This window comes from Tyto alba, unplaced genomic scaffold (assembly GCF_018691265.1).
Source record: "Tyto alba isolate M040663 unplaced genomic scaffold, T.alba_DEE_v4.0 Super-Scaffold_16, whole genome shotgun sequence".
Taxonomy (NCBI): domain Eukaryota; kingdom Metazoa; phylum Chordata; class Aves; order Strigiformes; family Tytonidae; genus Tyto; species Tyto alba.
The window spans coordinates 12,313,290-12,334,659 of NW_024881278.1; the positions used below are offsets into that span (position 1 = coordinate 12,313,290).

At 44.3% G+C, this 21,370-nt stretch overlaps 1 protein-coding gene across 2 annotated transcripts in view; it reads right to left on the minus strand.

Annotated features, from left to right (window-relative positions):
* Nucleotides 1–13,820: 13,820 nt before the first annotated feature.
* The window catches only part of MSH2 (mutS homolog 2), a 55,074-nt gene continuing 47,524 nt past the window's right edge, over nt 13,821–21,370 (minus strand). The window contains exons 15-16 of one of the 2 annotated variants that reach the window (XM_032989318.2): nt 18,245–18,417; nt 13,821–14,222 (exon numbers count right to left, since the gene is read on the minus strand). In XM_032989318.2, coding sequence (XP_032845209.2) covers nt 14,043–14,222; nt 18,245–18,417 — 353 coding nt within the window. In that variant the 3' untranslated portion in view covers nt 13,821–14,042. Of the gene's footprint in view, nt 14,223–18,244; nt 18,418–21,370 lie in introns of those variants that run through there. The other variant, XR_006165023.1, reaches the window with a different exon arrangement.

Here is a 21,370-nt window from a genome sequence, read left to right on the forward strand (position 1 = left end):
AAGGTATCAGAATTAGGAAGTGGGAGTCAGAAAGCAGCTCACCTCAGTGGAATTTTAACAAAACATTGGTTTATCAAAGTAGCCTAAAAAAAGCATAGCTCTAGGTTTTGAAACTGCCAGTGAAAAGGTAGCTGCACCTCTCAGAAATTTTAAAAGCTATCCTAAGAATAACTTTATTTTTGCTTTGTGCCTAAGTATTGAAAAGTTGATGAGCTAACGTTTTAAAAGATTTTTTTTTATGGCATCACCTCCCAACCTAAATGCATTTTGTTCTACACTGTTTTGCTGTAAAAAATATTACTTCAAAAGGGCACATGAAAACAACTGCGAGGGATTGTTCACTCCTTTTTGGCTGGTTTCACCTACCAAAGAGCAGAGACAACAGAGAAATCTGGGGCCACGGACAGACACTGCTGGTAGTCCCCAGAAATATCATAACCACATTCCTGCTAGAGCACATCAGTTTATTTTACGAAGCAAGTGGTAAAAAACAGTGCAAAATTCTGCCTCATGTCATGGGTGCTTTTGCTTGCTTTTCCGCGGAGATGCAGAAGACTGATGCAGCCAGCAAATACAGCCAGAGGGCTCATACACACTCTGTGCACCTCCACAGCAGAAAATACAGTTGAACCCAGGCAGAGGCAACAGGTAACGCAGCGGTGGGCTGAGACCCTCTCCCTGTGCATTGCAACGCGCGGGGGGCCAGGTGCCCAGAGCATCCCTGGGCATCACACACACGCCGGTGCAGCTCCTGATATTCAGGCACCCTTAAACCAAATGTGGGGAGACCCAGGTGCCTCTGGGTGGGATTTGGGTTGGATCTGGGGACTCTCTGGGGTCCCTTTGGGCAGCCCCTCCTCCCAGTGCTGCTCCCACACTGAGTCAGCAGAGAGGGACAGACAGGAGTGCCGCGGGGGTCTCAGCGCATTGGCCGGGGTGTTTTAGCCATTTCTCCCCTTCCTGCCCCTCATTTTGATGAGAGCTGAGCAGGAGAACAAGTGCCACCACGGTGCTCAGGTCTCCCCTGCAAGCCAGCTCCTGAGCACTTGCATCACCTGCATCATCACCTGCAGCATCCTGAGCGTGGCCTTTGGGGCTGAGAAGCCCGAGCACTTTGCAGACCAGCCGCAGCACTGCTCAGCTCCATCGCCAGCCCTGGGGCAGCATCCAGAGCACCACCAGCATCCAGCCCATTTGCAAGCAGAAGATGGTTTGGCACTGGTGCCCGAAGAAGTGCTCCTGGATGCCCTTCAAGCAAACAAATACGTAACAACTCCAGCAGAGGAGACTCGGGAGCCATTTTTTAAAGAACATAATTTGATTAAAGGGTTTTAAAGAAATTGTCTTTGCCCGACAAGAGGCAAGGAGGGCTGATGCGTTGGCAGGAGCCTGGTGTTCAGGGTGACACTGCTGCTCGCAGCGGCTCTTTGCCCGTCAGCTCAGCAGCAGGCACCATCCCCACACCTCTCGCTGTGGATGAAAATCTGGTGCCATGACACAGAGGGTCTTCACGACCCACCAGGAGGGAAACAACCTCCACAAAGCAAATCATTCCAAGCTACTGCTGGTACCCACAGATGCCCAGGGTCGGGGGGAAGGTTGCCCAGAGCCAGAGCCGATTTTGATACGCCCAAGGCAGCACCAGTAGCACCCCACATAGTCAGGAGAGGATGTGTCCACTGCATCATTCAGCGTTGTCAGTCATCTTTGCTCTAAAGTCTTTTAAAACTCCAGAAACTGCAGCTGGACATTACTAACATCAGCCCTGTACCCTCCGGTATCTTTCTAGTACCCTATTAATGTTTAATATGCCACGTCTGCAGCTCTGGGAGTCTGGGAGCTACCAGTCAGCATCATCCTTCAGTCTGGTTCAAGTGCTTTCTCGTGTGGGCAGGAAATTTGTTGTGAACGTTATTAAAGTGCCTGCAAGGCAGATGCTGAGGATGTGAGGAGAGACTCCGAGTACACAATATTCACCTTTTGAGTGGTGAGGTGTTTAATTTGAACCCCAAAGGTTTCCTTCGCTGCAGTTAAACAGCACGGTCTGTGGAGTTGCCCCAGGGAGACTGAAATGACAGGTCTCCATGTGGATTTTCTTCCCCTGCTGCTCAACAAATTCAGACATTCACATCCCATTCACATGGGAACTTTTATCTGGAGAGCGCATAGAGCTGCAAGCTATTGAAAATACAGGGTAGAATAACTGCTGCTCTCCCCAGAGAAAGGGCTGGGTATGGGGGTGAGTGTGACACCCACGTGGTTTTATTTAAAGGTGCTGTCACCCACAGCAGTGACTGGCTCTGCTTTGAGGGGAAGCAAAGAACCCGTCTCTTTTTGGGACATCAACAAGGATGCCTGTTCACATTCATACACTTTTCCGCTGTGAACTGGATAAAGACCATCATCCTCCTAAGCAGTTTTTCCAGTAACCATTTTTGGCCACTCAGTCCATTTTAAAATGGGAACTGCTGACTTTTGGGGTATATCAAAGCTGAGAACTGGTATTTCTGTTAGTCTGGTTTCTGGCTGGTCTCTCTGAAACTGCTAGAAGCAGAGCTGGGTTTACCCCAGCCAAGCTCATGCTCTGCCACAGAGGCTCACCCTTATTCATCACAGCTCATCCACTCTCGTGTGTGTTTTTAACATGATCTGACAGGAGGGTGCAGAACAGTGGGAAAAAAAAATATTTTCAGAAAGCTGTCCCTAGAAACTTTCATTTAATATTTTTTTATCTAGATATTAATTTTTATGTATGTAACATACATATTAATTTTCCTAAGTGTTTCCTAACTCTTGGTTAAGATTGTCAATATAAGCTAAATATGAGGAGGCATTTATATTAAGCTTACGTAAGCACCCAACATACTGCCACGGTCATATTACTATTACATCTTAACAAGTGATTATAAGTGATTTTAACAAGCCACACAAGAGTCCTAAAATACCAAAGGTTTCCTGCTGGCTTTCCTTTGTAATCCACCCACCAAGGGAATGTGAAGGCATCCGAGGAACAGGCTGACCTCTGTGTATAAATACAGCCTTCAGGTCATCTATTCCAAATTCTATCTCAAGCCTAAATTTTCCCTGACTGCATTTCCAGAAAGGTGAATTTTTCAGCGGGCACAGCACAACCTGATTATATCAAGCTTTCTGCCACCCAAGCCCTGAAGGTGTTCTGCCTGCACACTTTCAAGAGCATCAATCTTTGCAGCCAGCTTTCCTCGTTAGCTGGAATTGAAAGACTTTGCTAGCGTAGACATTTTTTTAAAAGCAGAAATTGGACTATTTCTGTGTGAAAACAGACTCTTTTCTTTTTTTTTTTTTTTTTTTGCTGGTTGGCCTTTTTAGAGCATGTGAAGGGCATCCAAAAGTCACAGCCTGTCCCTCTCCCACCTCCCCACAGAGGATTTGCCCCCTGCTCAGCCGCAGCATGCGCTTCCCTCATCACCAGCCTCCATTCCCAACCAACATCGACGCTACCGCCGTGCAGGGGAAGGGACGATAACGAGGGACAGGTAACGATGAGATGGAGAAGAAAGGCTGCAGCCACAAAGTCAGGGGGAAACAGGGAGGTGACAGCACAGTGGATATAAAGGGGTCTGGTATACGGCAGCTCTCCTGGTGCCTAATTAAAGACTGACGTGTAATTGAGATTCTTTCAGTGGTGGTCTCTGTGCCAACCCCCTGCCAGTCCCCTGCAGTAAGATCCTGGGTAACGGTGCTGCAGTCTTCCCTCAGTCTTCAGGTTTAGGACTCCAATCAGCCTCAAAGGCTTCAGGGCTTGTGTTTTCAGTACACAGAGAAGTGAGAATTAAAACATCACACAAGCAGGCAGTGACCTCATCCTGCTCTAGTCAAATCGATGCAAGTTTTGTCACTAACTCCCAGAGCAGCTAAATCAAGCAGGCTGTAGCATATGAAGTGAAAACCCTGTGGTTCTCCATTTGTACCATCACAGTTTAAGCACATGGTCCTCTTGGATGAGCTCATCCTCTCCTCCCTCTTTCTCTATTTGATTCCATGGTGCTAAAACCAGAGGAATTTTGGTTGTCCATTTGCACACATACTTGATACAGTGGAAAGCAGCACACTGCATTTGGGAATACACTTAACTGCAGAAGAAGCAGAGAAGAACATCCCTTCCTTCAGCAACCAAACGTATCAGGTACCATCTCAAAGCTAAGCAAGGCACTCAACCCCTACAGCCATGGGAAGGTTTCCCAAACCACCCTGACTGATGGTTATGGAGGTTTCTTTTATCTCCCTGTCAAATGCATTAATGGTCACCTGTTCCCTGTAGACCAGATGTGTTGCAATCCATTTTCCAGACTAAATTTCCCCATTTGGATCAAGATCATACTTAGGCAGACTTCATAATGGGAGATTGCTGTCTTTTAGGGGAGGTGGGGGATAATGAACCGCAGATAGAGACAATCCAACTGACAAACTGAACATCAAGCAGAAACACACAAGCCCTAATGACCAGTAAATTTTTACAACTTTTTTTAAAGATTAGCAGCCATCTCCTGCACTAGCAAGTGTGTTTCACTCTGCAATTAAAGCCACAAGCAGCTGATTTCTATTTATACTGTCTCAGCAGGGTGAGCCCCAGTTGTTTGCTGTTGGCCTCCCAAAGTCATTTAGGTTAACAGCTGTGCTAGAGCTGAGCTCCCCTTTTCAGAGGACAAAAGTTATTTTTAGCATTATTTCTCTCTATTTTTGCACTGCTCGTTGCTCTAGGACCTGATCAGCAGCTGAGCGATTGGAAACGGGGATCACTGTTAGCTCTGGTTTTGTGGCAGGGAAATAGATGTTCAGAGGTAAGAAAATACACCTTTCTGAGAGCATCCAGGGCTGGTTTGAAGGGGTGTGAGGAGGTGCTTTCCCCAGCTTAGGCCCCGGCTGCACAGACCCTCAGGACCCAAGCTGGTCTGGCAGCTAAAACCTCACTTTCCTCCAGGCAGCTGAGCCCCAGCACAGCAACTCTACGCCAGCAGATGAATCCAAGCTGGAAAACAGTGGCCCTGGTCAGCAGAAAACACGGCCAGCGTTGGCGAACCCCTTGGCTGGTGAGCTGTGCTGCAGCGGGGTCTCCTGGGCGCGGAGGGAGGAGCAGAGCCCAGGCAGGAGAAAACCATGCCCATCGTCCCCCGCCAGCAGCACAGCCCATCACAGGCGGTAGATGGGTGAAAACCAGCCCCCACAGGCCTGGCAAAATAAATGTAAAAGAGGGGCTTTCTTTGCATCATGCAGCGTGCGTAGCTCGTCTGTTCCGCTTGCATTACACATCTAGATGAAGCACTACAGCCCTAGGACACAAGGGGTTATTAATTTCCACATAACCAGGTATTTGGTTATGTGACTGCTACAACATGCCACCTCCTCTAACTCTGGGAAGAGCAGCAAGGGATAGGCAACGAATTACCCATACGTTTGTCAGAGCCACTGATGTGGTTCGCTTCTGGCTTACAGCTCTGAAGCAGTGGAATTTGTTACATTCCAACAGGAGATCAATATGTAATTTAATTAAGATAGATGGTTTCAGGTTCTCTGTGCCGGTATTGCCTCTGTCGGGAGCTGCTGAGAGACCTGCTCTCCACGCACATCTGCTTTTGGGTGCCATACCAGGAGGTCCCTCCTGCTCTCCACCCCATTTGGGCAAATTGCTGCATTTACAGTATATTACAATGAGGATTTTTTCAAGAAGTCAAGAGGCCCGTGGCTGTGCATGCTTGATATGTTCATTTAATTACCACTTTCCTTCTTTCTTCTTCTCAATTAACCAAGAAGATCTTGTCTAGTGGACTGAGCCAGAACGAGTCAAGAACAAATAGCAGTTCCCATTAAGGGTTCTCCAAACCACAGCCTGGAGCTAGGAGTAACCCCTGTGTGTTCACAGCAGTTTAATGTTGTGGGGTGATGAATATGGAGGCTGAAATTAGCCTACTTCCACACACCCCCCAGAGCACCCCACTTTGTTTGCACACGTGGTACAGGCTGAAACTTCAGAGCCACCCTGATGCAGACACATTGTGTTCTCCCGTACCTACAGCCCCCCCCATCACACCTGAACCAAAAGACGTGCCCAAATCTCTCTTGGGTTGAAGATCAGCTCTGTACCAAGTCGATAGCAGGCTGGCTCCCAGGACAGTACTACACACTGCTTTTAAGCTCTGAATTGAAAAGAACAGAAGCAAGAGACCCTACCGTTCCCTAGAGCAGCAGTTGTACCAGGTTCCCTTCGGTTTAGAGGGTGGCTGGGTCACGGCCAGCTGCGGGCAGCCCAGTGGCCACTACACCATGTATTGGTGGCCAAAATTCTCCCTGGAGGGAAACTGGCCGGGTGCCGTGCCCACAGCTCCTGGGGCAGGCGCGGCAGCTCTGGGGCTCGTACCAGGCATTCCTCACATGCCACCTTGTCCCCCTGGAAGTGCCAAAGAGGAAGTTTTTAGGCATTATCTGCAAATGTCAGATCACTGCACTGGTTAACGTACCCCCCAAAAGCCCCTCATGTTCACATGAAACATCTTCAAGCAGCCTGATGCCTTACCTGATTTCCTTTGGCAGGGGAAACAGGAAAAGGGAGATCCTAAGAAGTGCATTCTTCAGGATGTGCAGGACGTGCAGCGAAGACTTGGATGGTTTTATTTTCTCCCATGTGCACAGAATAAATGTGAACATCTAGTCATGATGGGGGGCCAGTTCTCACTGCATGGCTGGAATCCCTTAAAAAAAATCAGTGAAGCTGAACTTTGCAATACTAATGAGCAAGATGTTCATCAGCTTCCCAAGTTTTCCTGCAAGAAAATCACACTTTTATCTACAGAAAAAATACACGAGAGAGAGAGAGAGAGAGAGAGATTAAACCATTGAGAACTACTAAGAGCACAACAGCATTAGCATGGATCCATGGGCCAAATCAACAGCCAGTCTAATCTCAGGAGAAAACCTATTTACTTCATGCAGTGCCCCCGATTCACACCAGATGAACACATCTCTTTCACAATAGAGATTATGGAGAGCTAATCCTGCGCCTCTCTACAGCAGAAAGATAAACATCTCTGCAGTTTTCTCATAACCAGTGTTGCACCATAACATATTGTGCTTGAAATCCAGCCCCTGCAGCACAGAAAGAGGGGCTTCTGCAAGATTTCCCTTTTGCAAATTGATTTCCTCCCTGGAAAAAAAAAAAAAAAAAGGCCATTAAAATGCTACTATAAGTGAAAATGTGTATCAGATGACTAGGAGCAAGACATGGATGGTCTAGAAGCAGTTTAGCTCTGCTCTAGCTGCTGTTTTGCTGAACTGTGAGTCAGCTTTGCTGTTCCAGGGTGGGCAGGTCCAAGCTGGAGTCCTATGGGAGCCGCAGAGCACGTCTGCCCAGTGCCTCCTGCATCAGCAGCATTTTGGAGAGGCCACACTTCCCCCTGAGAGGACCAAATATTTTAAGGAAGCTACCCAGTCTTTTAAGTGTTTTATAGTGCTGGCAGTCCACCACCTGCTTAATAAGAGCTACTCATTTTCTGGGGAAATCTCAAACAGGTGTTTTTGGTCTCTTTGTTTAAACTAATGTAATAACTAGAACAAAATATCAGTGGGCCACTGAAATAGCATCTTCAAGAGCCCTTGCAGAGAAAGAACACGTGCTGGGGACCAGGGCTCCTACCCTGACTAGGGTGCCCCAAATTGGACCGAAGGAGTCGACGCCACGGAGTCAGCGCTACCGGAGCTGCCCCGGGTAGCTGGTCCCAGCTTCTGCAGCCACTACTGCAGGCTCGGGCTTTTGTGCCAGCCCGGAGAAGCGCAGAGCTGCCTGACAGCCAAGCCCTGCTGTGAGGTTTGTTCCAGTTGTTTGGCTTTGCAGTGCTCAGGATACTGTCACAGCAACCAACATAAAATTAAGTAACCACGCTGGCAGCTCCTGTGCTTTCTGCATGGAAGGAGGTGGATCCAGGTGCTCTGTTTCCTGGTTGGAGGTGGAGTAACAAGATACCTACTGCAACCCCCCTCCCCAAACCCTCTCTCACCCTTGCTGATGCGTGCAACATCTGGCACCCTGGGAGACCAGCATCCCTCATGGCAAAGCTGCCAAGACACCAAGGTTGGGACTTGTGTGAAGATGGTACCTTCAGCAGGCTCGTGCACAGCTGGTGGGCTAGGAAGCTTGTTTGGTTTTGTTTTTAAACTCAGGGTGCTTCTTGAGTTTCAGTGTGGACGGATATCCACAGAAAGAGGGAGCATCTCACAGAGCTCATGTGCCCCTCCCACACCCAGATCACTGGGCTTTTGCACTTCAATACACATCCTTTTATAAAGAACAGAGGCACAAAGCAAGCAGGCTTTTTTTTTTTTTTTCCCTTTTAATGTCATTGATCTCTATTAATACGCGAATGAATTGTTACACTGCATCCCAGTGTCTCTGAATCGAATGATAAATGCTACAGCAGAATGAAGATAGGAGAGATGACCTACTGCAAGCTGAAAGAGAGCATGAGCTTGAAAATGTTTTACTGCCCAAGGTGAAAAGAGGAACAATTGGTGCGTATAGAAACCAAAATTCCTATGCTGGCTTCCCAGGTCACAGCAAAAAAGAAAAGACTTTGTACAGCCACAGCATCCACACTAAAATCAGCATCAGAAAAATCTGGCTGGTAATTTGGAGGTTGAACGTTGTTATGAAGCTTGATTTTTACTTTTACCTTCTTCACTAGCACATCAAAGCGTAACAAAACTACTCACCACTACATTGGGACCCTGAAAACCAAGGAAGGAACATTTAAGTCATCAACAACCTACAGCAGAAAGACATGAGGAAGAGTTACTGAAAATAGTCAGGGAGAAAAGAATTGCTTCTAAAGGGCATTTCCAATGATCACCTAAAACCTGCAAGGCTTGCACTATGGTGACACACCTCGTCATTCCTTGCAAGGCTTGTGACGACAGCTACGTGTTTGATCCTTTGGAGAGTGTTTTGTTGTCGGAACCACAGACCCTGGGGAGGAGGTACAGCACACAGCCAGGTTTGCTGGGCTCTCTCTAGCTCCCTACCAGCGCCAGCCCTGCTGCCCCTGTGGAGCAACAGCAGGTCCCTGGGCAGCTCTGGATGGGGTCGGGTGGGTGCACAGAGGTTTACAAGCTTGGACTCTGCTGTCAGAGGCAGCACAGTGGTGTGGAATCAGCCACACAAGGGGAACCAGAGGGCATGCTGAAAAGACACTCAAGCTCTGGTCTAAAGCCCATGGTTGGGAATATTTCCCCGAAGTTCTATACTATTTCTATGCACAAATAGAAAGATACAGGACAGGAGAAGACAAGATACTATTTCAGAATTTCAATATGAAAAAAATCTGCATCCCTCAGGGTATAAACCAGCAAATTCAGGCAGGCGCAGACACTCTTTAGGCATCCTGCCTCCCCCACTGCATGGTCCAGCAGCAGACTGGAGATGGGACCAGTTTGCCAGAGTGATCTGCAAGAGCCCTCCCTGCTCAGGCTAAAGGTCTCATGTTTGCCATGGCAGTTGGGCCCATTGCCAGAGCACAGAGTGACCCACACAGGAACAGTTGTCTCCTTTTTGTAAAAAAAAAAAAAATATATATATATAGAGAGAGAGAGAGAGACAGCAAATGGAAGCTGCCCCTAGTATGAGCGCCTTGCCCTGACAAGAAATGACTTTGCAGAATGCAGCAGGACCAGGTGGATCAGCAGGAGAAATGTTCTCATAAGCACAGGCTATCTACTCACATTGTTTAGCACAGCTGTTTTCAGCTTTCCAACTGTCCCTACAAGGACAGAACAATTACATCCTTACGGAAACTGCCACAAGCATCCAGCAGCTCAACCCAGGTGCCAAAGCACCTTTTTCCATGATAGCGAAAAAGCAAATACATTTTCTCACCTCTAGAAAAGTGCTACTCACTCCAGCTGCTGGAGCAAACACAGTCTGCCATCTGCTTTATGGTATTCTTTCCTTTAAGCTACAGCCACCACTGCTGGCCCAGGCAGCAGGGGATCCCGTGTCAGGAGGGTAAGTCCTGGCTGCCGCTGAGATCGATTAGAAGTTGTCACTTCCCTTTCCAACAGCCAAGGTTGCCCCCTTTCAACTTGTCTGGCAAAGCAGCACATGCAGGGATGTATGGACCCCTGTCCCAGCCCACGCAAAGGATAACAAGCATTGCTGGTAGCTGAGAGACACACCTACATAAAACGCAGCAACACAAGGTGCTCCCCTGGGTATAGGAACAGCGCAGACACCTGGCAGGAGTGAGGGAAGGCAACAGGCTGGGAGAGGTGGCTGCAAGGCTGGGAGAGGAACAAGAATGTCTGAGACACAACTGTGAACAAGGCTTTTTCAGCAAACAGCATCAAGAGGCAGGTTCTACCTGCGAGGGTCGCAGCCATCTCACAGGGGTGACAGCACCTTTCCAACTGTCTTTTAAGGCTTCGGGCTCCTATGGCCACCTGTTTTCCTTGTTCTCAGGTCAGGGAGATGCAAAGCATTCAATGCATGGCCTCACACTACTTCAAATGCAGAGAAACCACTGTTCTCCCTTGATTTTTCAAATAAATCTGTCACACTGCAGAGTAGTAACGTTAATTGTCACTGTTTTGTAGCCATAGAAATCTCTCGGCCTATGTACTGGCCATATATTTTAAAACTCATTAAATGCCACAAAAATCAGTTTAAACTGTCATCCTAATCTTGTTCCGAATCAGATCAAACTGCTCACACAACCTCAGACCTCAGCTGAGCTGCAAAGGCAGCATCTCCTCCAGCAGAGCCATGAGCTCTTGCACAGCCTTCCCTAAATCTGGAAAAATTAGGTCACAAGCACTCCCAGCAGCTTAACAGAGTGTTTATCAAGCTAGAACAGCTACATTCACTAAGAGCTAGCACAGAGTCGTTATGTTCAATAAAGCCCAGGCCAGTAACAGGCCTCATTCTCAGGAGCTGGTATCTGAAGTTCTCTCAGAGGCTTCAGTCTCCTCAAGCCAGCTTTGGTGCACCTGCCAGTGGGCAAAGACTCATCTCAGTCATGTTCCTGCAATTTCTCATTCCAAAACTACCTCTTCTCCAGCGGAGGAGACACAGAGCCACCTACCAACTGCGTTATTATTTGAGATGAACTTGCACAGCTACAAGTAGGAACCGGCAGAGCCGAGTCCCAGCGCTGGAAGGCTGCCTTCCCTGGATTTGTGAGCTTGACCCCCGAGTCCTCCAACCCTATCAGGAGCCTGCTGACCACCAAGCTCTTCACTTGTTTTTGACCACAACCCAAGAGGTAAACGCAGCGTTTCCTCATCAGGCTGGCTACCAGGCGTTCCTGCATACAAATAGGTTGAACTCCTGATCACTAAGAGGTGAACAGTAAAGTGATCAAAGGAAAAGAATTTCTTCAGTGTTTGGTCATGTCCGCTCTTTCCTTTTACCCTATCTAATACAGTTATGTTTATGAAGAGCCTTCTAGATGAACAGTAACAGCATAGACTAAAAAGACCACACCTGCAGTAAGCGTTCAGTGCCAAGCTTTCTCAAGCAAGTGAATGAGCAAAAAGAAACTTGTGTCTTTATTCAAGGCTGACAGTAAGTGGCCTCACCGCTCCTCAATAGCTACATTATTTTGTTCTGAAGCTTTGATAATCTCTGCATCCTTGGCACAGCTCTGTAATAATAATAAAAGTTCTGGAATTGCTCCTGTCTCATAGGTACGTTTCTGAACAAAAACCTAAATTGGAACTAGCAAAAATAGCCATCCTCCTGCTCACATGAAATCACACTACCTGTAACCCAGTTTACAGGCAGCATTGACATATGGAGACTAAACTCTGCCTGATCCCCTCTTGCCTATATCCGGCAGCAGCGGTACACTTGGAGGGGAGGGAAGCGTAGTGTAGAAGAGAGTTGAAAAGATGAGTCTTCAAATCCCATTAACTCGCACCTTTCTTCCTTTTGAGTGTTGAAAGGCATGAGAAAAACTGAATCCTTTTTGGTGCAGATAACTCCCTTTTTGAAACCCAGAGGAGAAGGTGCTGCCTGGAGCTGGTCCAGTCAGGGTGCCCATCGCTCCCGAGTAACACATACAAAGTACGGCTTTCACCCTCAGAGATGGGCAAATCTGGTAACACGGGAGCAGCTCTATCAGCCTCCAACTGCAACACAAAAATAAAAGCAGCTGTTCCTTAGCATACTGCAGACATGCTGTACTGATGCACCATACCCAGAGTGGAAAGAGTGGACACTTAATAAAAACAAGAGGCACCGGATGAAACTAGGACTCGGGTTCAAAGTAAAGTAGTCCCTCTTGCAGGTGACAGCTTAGTGAGGAACTCCTTGGCTAAGAGTGCTATGGACACTGAAAGCCCACACAGGGTCCTGGGGAAAATGGACAAGTTCCCGTAAAAGAAAACCACTGATGATTTTATGCCTGTTCCCATGGTTTGGGACAGGAGAGCGAGCAAAGGGCATCTTTGATCAGAGCACAGATATCTCAGCGTATGTAGGAAGAGGCTGTAAGTACCAGCCATTACAGTGCCTTACAAGAACTGCCTGTTTCTAGCACCAGTTAAAGCAATTTGATCCAGTACAAATTGTGTGTCATTGCAGTATTTGATCCTCTAAATTGATGCTCGTTGTCTATTTTATGTATAATTCTGTATTTTTGGATAGCTTGTACTTGAACCAACTGAATTTGCAAAAACAGCTATATTTTTCATTACTTTATGTAACAGATTTTTCCATTCACACACTTCTCCAAACACAGCTACTGAATACATGTATCAACTGTGCTGTTTGCAAATGCAAGTCTATTTTTGTCTTTAAAAGTAGAATGCATTCTAATTTAAAGACCAAAAAGGTGTTATGCAGAACCCAAACCTCCCAGACAAGCCTTTATCTTCCTCTGTTGAGAAGCAGATCTAGTAGGTCCAAGTTCTAGTCTAACTACAAACGAACATTACCCAACAGCAAGCTGAGCAACACACGTTTTATGACTATTGTTGGAACTCTTAAATGCAGACCACTGCAACACAATAATCCCTGACGCAGAGCTATAGCACAACATTAACAGCAGCACTGCTGTCCCCGGCACACACCCACTGATGCAATCTCTGAACACAGCAAGAGTTTGCACGGCATCTTCAGCATGATTTTATTCCTATAATCTCATGCAAAAAACACCTCTTCCCATTAATCTTTCAACACTGACAGTTTTAAATATAGGTAAAGGATTCTTGAGCTACAATTTAAAATGCCAAATTTCAAAGAGAATATAAACTTTTATCTGGATGCTTTCAAACTGTCTCAGTGCTAGAGTACATTAGATAAAAATCAATGCGTTCTTTCTTTGTAGACAGACCTCACAAATCATGACCATATCAGAAGTTCCAGTCAAACTGTAACCTCACCCCTGCGTCTGCTTACATTACAAAACCAGCCAAACATGCAGGAGTTATCACCACTCAGGCACAAAGAGCAGGCATGTAGTGTATTTGACTTGAGCATTACCATCCACACACCAAACAAAAAAAATCCTGCTGTCCCGGCCCACTGGTACGCATGCAAAAATTTTATGACAAATTGCTTGGATTAGATGTTTTTTTTTCTAATGGAGCACTAATACAGTGTTACTAAAACTTTGCTGAATTAATTAATGTAATTGCATCATACAAAAAAAATCATGGTATAGGTCAAAGATTTTGTGTATGTGCTGCTGCTTTTCAAGGCTGTGGTAGTCGCATGCCATCACAATTGTTATACTTTCTAGCATACTTTTCTGGTAAAATATTATGCATTTTGTTTGTACAGTCAATAATTCTCTCAATACTGAAAAAGCATTTTATTGAAAACTTCTAGAAGGACACAATAATCGCAACTAAGTCAGGAATGTGGCACAGAATGTGCTCAGAATTTTTTACAAAATAATTACAAACCAATAAAAAAATGCCTACATAAATCAGTACAAGTATCAAAGTATAAAAGCTACAAGACAGGAAAGCGATAGTTTCTGCAATGTAAAACATGCTCCAGGAGCTGTATCCTGATCTCACACCTTTCGTGACATAACTTGCGTTCGGGAAATTATTTCATTCACAAAACTGTTGTTCTTTGCCAACACATCATTTCTCAGCTGTTTCAGCTTCATTTTGATGTCATCTTCTGACATATCTGTCAGGGGCAACGCTTTCACTTGACAAAGAAAATCCTGAATTATCTTTTCACCTTCCTGAAATAGAGAGAGAAGAAAAATAAAACATGAAGGATATTTAGATTGCAAGCAGGATTTTTCCAAATTCTCCAAAGATACCAAGTATTATTCATCACCCAAAACTTTCTGCAGGCAAAAACCATGGTTATTTTTGCACTTGCTATCATGTTCCCAACACCAGAACATTCCAGTAATACTGGTATCAGGAGTTCTTTCCTCTTTCAATCCATGAGCAAAAAGCATCAGCTGATCAGCTAATTTAACATTGAGAGCTCCTATATGTGCTCCACATCTAATTTCAGTGCACAACCACATTAGGTGAAGATTGCTAGCAGTAATAGCATTAAAGTGGTCACATTACCCGAACTAGTTACTTTTTGGAGGAATTGTAAATCAAAACCAGTGCTTCAATATGCAAAAAGAAAGAAGAAATTGTAACCAAGCAACTGGAGAGTGGCCGTCACCAAGGAGAACAGATGATAATTAAGCTTTACGCATATGCTTTTACACAAACAGGCAAAGTGGAACTTCTAAACAATCTGAATTGAATAGCAAGAACAAACATTTCAATGAACAGTATTCAGGATCCCTGTATTATAAACAATTTGCCCAGAATACAGAATTTTTTCTCATCCTCTGCATTGTGCATTTTAGAACTCTACTACGAAGTTTTCTTAGTTTTATCATTTAAGACTAATGCAGTATGCTTTTTGTGCAGAAGTCTCCAAAGGACTTGAAAACGCAATACCACAGTTTTCCCTCTAAACACGTTAACAAAGGCAGACAAATTGCCTGGGCAGGACAGCTAAAGCTATGCCATCCTATTGCCCTGAGAGTTTATGAAATACGTATTACTGAAATATCCAAGAATAAAGCATGATGCTGTATTTGTCAGAAGTGTTTGCTACATCATTTTAATTTATACTAAAACAAGACAACACAGCCAGATCCAACTAGTCTGAAAAATACTTCACCATGATACCTAGCAAGCTGGCAAAGGAAAGGTAACAGTGGAGCAACTGAGGTAGCTGAAGCGGGAACTTCCCAGCACTAAAAGGTAGGACAAACCAGAGATTGTTCATTCACAACATCGGATCCACTTACTGAGCCAGGAACAAATGCAGTAGACCTCTGAAACTGAAAATAAAGTAACAGGTAGTAGTCTCTGTCTAGAGCAAAGACTTTTTAAATGTAGAAAGTGCTTTGGATATGGAGTAACATTTCAAGGCTTCCATATACTCCAAATATATATATACACACATATCATCTAAGGAACTTGAAAGAGCACAAGCCCATGGGACCTGGTGAGATGCATCCACGGGTCCTGAGAGAACTGGCAGATGAAGTGGCTAAGCCACAATCCATCGTATTTGGGAAGTCATGGCAGTTCAGTGAAGCTCCCACTGAGTGGAAAAGGGGAAACATAACCCCCATTTTTAAGAAGGGAAAAAAGATAGACCTGGAGAACTACAGGCCAGTTAGTCTCACCTCTGTGCCCAGCAAGATCATGAAGCGGATCCTCCTGGAAAGTATTCTGGGGCACATGGCAAATAAGGAGGTGACTGGTGACAGCCAACATGGTTTCACTAAGAGCAAATTGTGCCTGATGAATTTGGTGGCCTTTTATGATGGGGTTACAGCGCTGGTGGATAAGGGAAGAGCAACTGACATCATCTACTTGGACTCCTGCAAAGCTTTTGACAGTGCTGCACAACATCCTTGTCTCTAAGTTGGAGAGACATGGATTTGATGGAGGGACCACTCATTGGATAAGGAATTGGCTAGATGGTCGCACTCAAAGAGTTGCGGTCAACAGCTCGATGTCCAAGTGGAGAGCAGTGACAAGTGGCATTCCTCAGGAGTCAGTGTTGGGAGCAGTGCTGTTTAACATCTTTGCTGGCAACATGGACAGCAGGACTGAGCACACCCTCAGCAAGTTTGCCAATGACACCCAGCTGTGTGGTGGGTGACACGCTGGAGGGCAGGGATGCATCCAGAGGGACCTGGACAGGCTGGAGAGGTGGGGCCTGTGCAAACCTCATGAAGTTCAACAAGGCCAAGTGCAAGGTCCTGCACGTGGGTTGGGGCAATCCCAAGCACAAATCCAGGCTGGGGGATGAAGGGATTGAGAGCAGCCCTGTGGAGGAGGACTTGGGGATTCTGGTGGATGCAAAACTGACTATGAGCCAGCAATGTGCACTCAAAGCCCAGGAAAGCCAACCGTGTCCTGGGCTCCATCAAGAGAAGAGTGGCCAGCAGGTCGAGGGAGGGGATTCTCCCCCTCTGCTCTTGTGAGATCCCCACCTGCAGTGCTGTGCCCAGCTCTGGGGCCCTCCATATATAAACAACCTGCTCGAGCAGGTTCAGAGGAGGCCATGAAGATGGTCGGGGGGCTACAGCACCTCCAGTATGAGGGCGAGCTGAGAGAGTTGGGGTTGATCAACCTGGAGACGAGAAGGCTCTGGGGAGACCTCACTGCAGCCTTTCAGTACTTAAATGGGGTCTACAGGAAAGATGGGGAAAGGCTCTTTATCAGGGGGTGTAGTGACAGGACGACGGGTAACGGTTTTAAACTGAAAGAGGGTAGATTTAGATTAGACCTAAGGAAGAAATTCTTTACTGTGAGGGTGGTGAGACACTGGCACAGGGTGCCCAGAGCAGCTGTGGCTGCCCCCTCCCTGGAAGGGTTCAAGGCCAGGTTGGACGGGGCTTTGAGCAGCCTGGTCTGGTGGAAGGTGTCCCTGCCCGTGGCAGGGGGGCTGGAACTAGATGGTCTTTAAGGTCCCTTCCAACCCAAACCATTCTATGATTCCATGATACACTAGAGTATTGCCAAGATTGCAACTGATGTATAGGAGAAGATAAATGAGTTACAAGGCTGTGACAATTCAGGCCATCTGCTGGAACACAGAAGTAAGATCTGTAAGCAGATTTACATGCATGCAGCAAGGACGATCTGACTATTGGCAGAAAACAGTGCAAGTCATAAGGCAGCACATGAATTACCTAGGAGGCTGCAACAGATGTCACCGTAAGGAGTCTTAATCCAGCAACAAGACAACACTGGCTATTCTGAAAAAGCTTCCTTCAAGCTATTGTTTTCCTTTATACTACCTGCTAATGAAGCTTCTTTTCAGAGAAAGTGAAGGGAGAGGAGAAAAAACAGTTTACTCAAATGGCTTCACACAACTGTATTATGCAAAGTAGACATGATCAGATCTATGCTGAGATGTGGGTTTCCTCAACTTATGCCTGAAGTCTGTGCAAAGCCAAGAGCATTTTACTTCTCAGTGGAGTAGAGAACCAAGCTAAAATTTTCACATGTGAAATGGGAAGAACTTTGGCATCTGTAAATCGCGCATTCCAGGTCCAAACTGCCACGTTCTTTGATATGATCAGCTTGTGACACTGTTAGTACTGATGGGACATGAAAGGGCACAAAGGAGAAAGCTGTGTACTCAGCTTTTCTCTGATGTGAACGGATCTGAACATGTTCATGTTGAGCTTCAAGAAATCAGCACTAATGAGCCCTCCAATAAAGTAGAGCAAAACCAGGTGCAACCCACCTGAAGAGCCAAGAATAAACTAAACAATTAAAACAAAAGTTATAAATTAAGTCCCAAGAAACACTGCATACAAGCTAAGTAGCCAACAAAAGGGGTGAACACAAAATTCTAGCTCTGTTTACAGCATAAAGAAAACCTCACAGGACTGGTAGAGATATGGTCTTTTTTTATGACTCCAGTTGTATGCCAACCATATCAACTGTTGATCATTATTCTTTAAGAAAAAAATTAGTTTCATTCTCATTACTATGTTTTCAGATAAAATTCTTGCCTATGTTAACTTAAACGGAAACCACCCCCACTATCCTTGAACATCTCCAACTCCTAATGAACTCCATAGCTAAATCATTTAGTTATGGAAAATTGAGATTATAGTTAATATTCCTCAAGCTTTGGGTGAATCTAAATCCTTGAACTATTTTGCTTAAGCTATTCCAGCTAAACAAATTTTAAAAAGCATTTCTGATAGCAAACCTCTCTTTCTCTGTAGAATTTCTTGGCTGGTGGTTCTCCTTCAGATTCCTTGGACTTGCCAATGTTTTGAAACTCCTCCAGCTCCAATGCTTTCTCTCTTGCACTTTCTATCACATGTTTTGGGAAAGCTGCCAACTCTGCTACGTGTATGCCAAAACTCTGGTCGCAAACACCTGAATGCAGGGGAAAAAAAACAGTAAAGAATTCTCAAGAGATAATATGGCTACACAGAAATTATACAAACCAACTTGTAATAGTTCTCTGTTCTGAAGAATTAAGTGCATGACACCTTTTGGTTCTCCCAACATTTTCTGATTTACCTTTTGAACTATACATGGTAACACAGACTGAAGAACCATGCTCTTATTTAATTAAAGCGCTCTGAGCAGTAATTGCAGAGCTCCAAAAGTGTTTCACGAAGAAAGGGAAAACTCTTCAGGCAGAAAGAATTTGCGTCTAGTACTTGAATGAAATAGAATAATAGTTTTATTAAAGTACTTCAGTAGAGTAGAATATAGGAATTCACGTAATTTATTTTTTAAATATATATGTTTCACATTTGTATATTTACATGAATACATATATATGTGTATGTGTATATATATAAAATATAGATAAAAATATTGCATTCTCAATCATCCTCCTCCTCCTTTGCCATGTAACTCCTCAGTCTCCAGGAGTCTTCTTTAATTATATCAAACCTTTCAACTTTAACTTTACACTTGCTTCAATTAATACACTGTTCATAACATTTGGTTGAGAAAGAGAAGTTCTCATAATCGCTCAAAATATGTCAATTATACACAGTTACATAAAATAATTTCCACTTAAATATCAAAAGCCGTCTGATACAATCTGTCAACTCCATTCGTTTACATTACCATAATTCCGACTGGCCACCCACAAGTATTACTACATCCTTTTAATTCTGGTCTCCAGCAGTGAGTTATGAATAAATGAAATACACACACAAAATGATACTTAACTAATCATCTATTAAATACTGGATAACTGAAGAATAGGTAAAGGAAAACTTAGCATTTAGATTGTTTTTCTGGTTTATTAACCTTGTAATCTCGGGTTTCTTAAAGGAAACTAACATTTTAAAGCAGAAATTAGCCTTCTTGATTTTATATTAAAAACACACACCTCCCCAGACACAAAGTTAACTCAGGTCTCTGCTCAGAGAATCATGAGCCAAGGCCTGTAGAACAGTACTTTCTGTGCCTCCTCTTCCAGCAATTCTGTCACACTTTTGAAGCATGAAGACAGGGATGAGAATACTGTATAAAAGTTCCTTGTCATGCATTTCAGATTTAGTTATATATTTCAAATGACATGAAACCCATTACTTGTTTCAAAAACACAGCTATATCTAAGCTGCCTAGACTCACATCCTTGCCTGAACAACATAGCTCTTCCAAAAAGGAAAAAGCAAAACACCAAATGCAAACACTTACATGAAAGATATCCTATTTGAGACCAGGTATTTTAAGATGAAGATTTCATAATGTTGTATCTCAACTGACAGAGGTTTAAGTAGATAGATACAAGCTATTGTGCCTCTAAACTCAATAGCACTTCCTAGAAAATGGATTGAATGAAAAGACACTGCATGTACATATAAAATATGTGTATGACTAAAAATAGAAAAACTGATTAAAAACAATATGAAACTGGGCTTCTAGTGTTTTCAGCAGGACCTGAACAGGTGAGCTCATACATGTGAAAAAAAAAAAAAAAAGAAAAAAAAAAGGTGGAGCGGAAGGGGAGGAGGGTGTTGAAGATAGAGAATTCACCCAACTATGTGGGAAATATTAGGGGTTTTTATCATAAGAGTTGCTATTCCAAAGGATTTAGAAAGTAGGTTTAGTGCATATTACTTCCCTCCCCAACCTAAGTACTCAAAATTAAGGCATCTAAAAAAAGATGGCTTGTTTGAAGATACCGTACACCGCCAGCTCTTGCTGCATTGAAAACACTCAGTTTTAATGTACGCTTACAGCAATTTATGACTGTACTTGTCTTTAGTTCCCATGCCACACTAAGTCATATTTTAAGCGTTGAATTGAGCAAGGCATTCAGAGGGCTCTGAACCTCCAAGTTGGTGGAAGGAGCTCAACACAGGCTGGAGAAGATAGGAAACAGCAAACTATGAAAGAGCCATAGACACTGCCTCTGCACTGGAACTGGCTGGGTCCCAGGGCTGCACCACTTCAGACTAATGCTCAAAAGCAAAGCCTGGCCATTGCCTAGGAAAAGTGCATGAACAGAGAGAACAGAGGCCAATTCTAAGGAATAAAGATCTCAAAAGACAAGGATGCAGAGTTAAAAGAAACAAGACTGTGGCAGCTGGAGATATTCTAACCAGCTTTAAACTCAGTAGAGCCAGAGAGCAGTACTTGTGGTCATGCTTTGATTCCCTTCATTCGGAGAAGTCTCCTACCTTTACAGAAAAGTACTTGCCAGACTATAGCCATAAGGGACTACAAAATTTGAAGTGCTTATACAAGTAATCAAAGAGCAAGAAATTAAGTAATTTCATGGATTTAAAACCAGAAGAAATGAGCAAAAAATAGTGAATTAGAAATGTCATAGGAGTAAAACTAGCATGGTACCACTTGAGTGAGGCTCAGAGCAGTATATAATAAAAACACATTTACCAATTATCTAAAGATGCTTAATAGTGCAGTGGCAGTCTATGAAGATCATAAAAATAATCTTTAAAAGCATAACAGTAAAATTTAATAATTGGACAGCATATTAGATTCATTTCAGAAGAATATATGCCAGAAGGAATTAACTGAAAAGTCCTAAATTGGCTGAAGAAATAAGGAAATATTGTAGAGAGTTCCATGACAACACATACTGACTATGCACTGATCATGAAAAGCATAGTTATTAGGATGAACTAGGCAAGCAAAAGCAAGTATTTGGTATTGTGTCAACATGACAAAACAGCTTTTAAAATGAGGAATGAAGTTCAGCAGTTGTACCTGTAAGATTAAATCCTAAACTAAAAAGATGTAAGTAAACATCAGTCTCCAGGACTTCAGATATGAGGCAAGGACTAGCTCCTTAGCCTTAACAAGCATGGATGATACTTAGTAAATGTTTCAGTAAAGA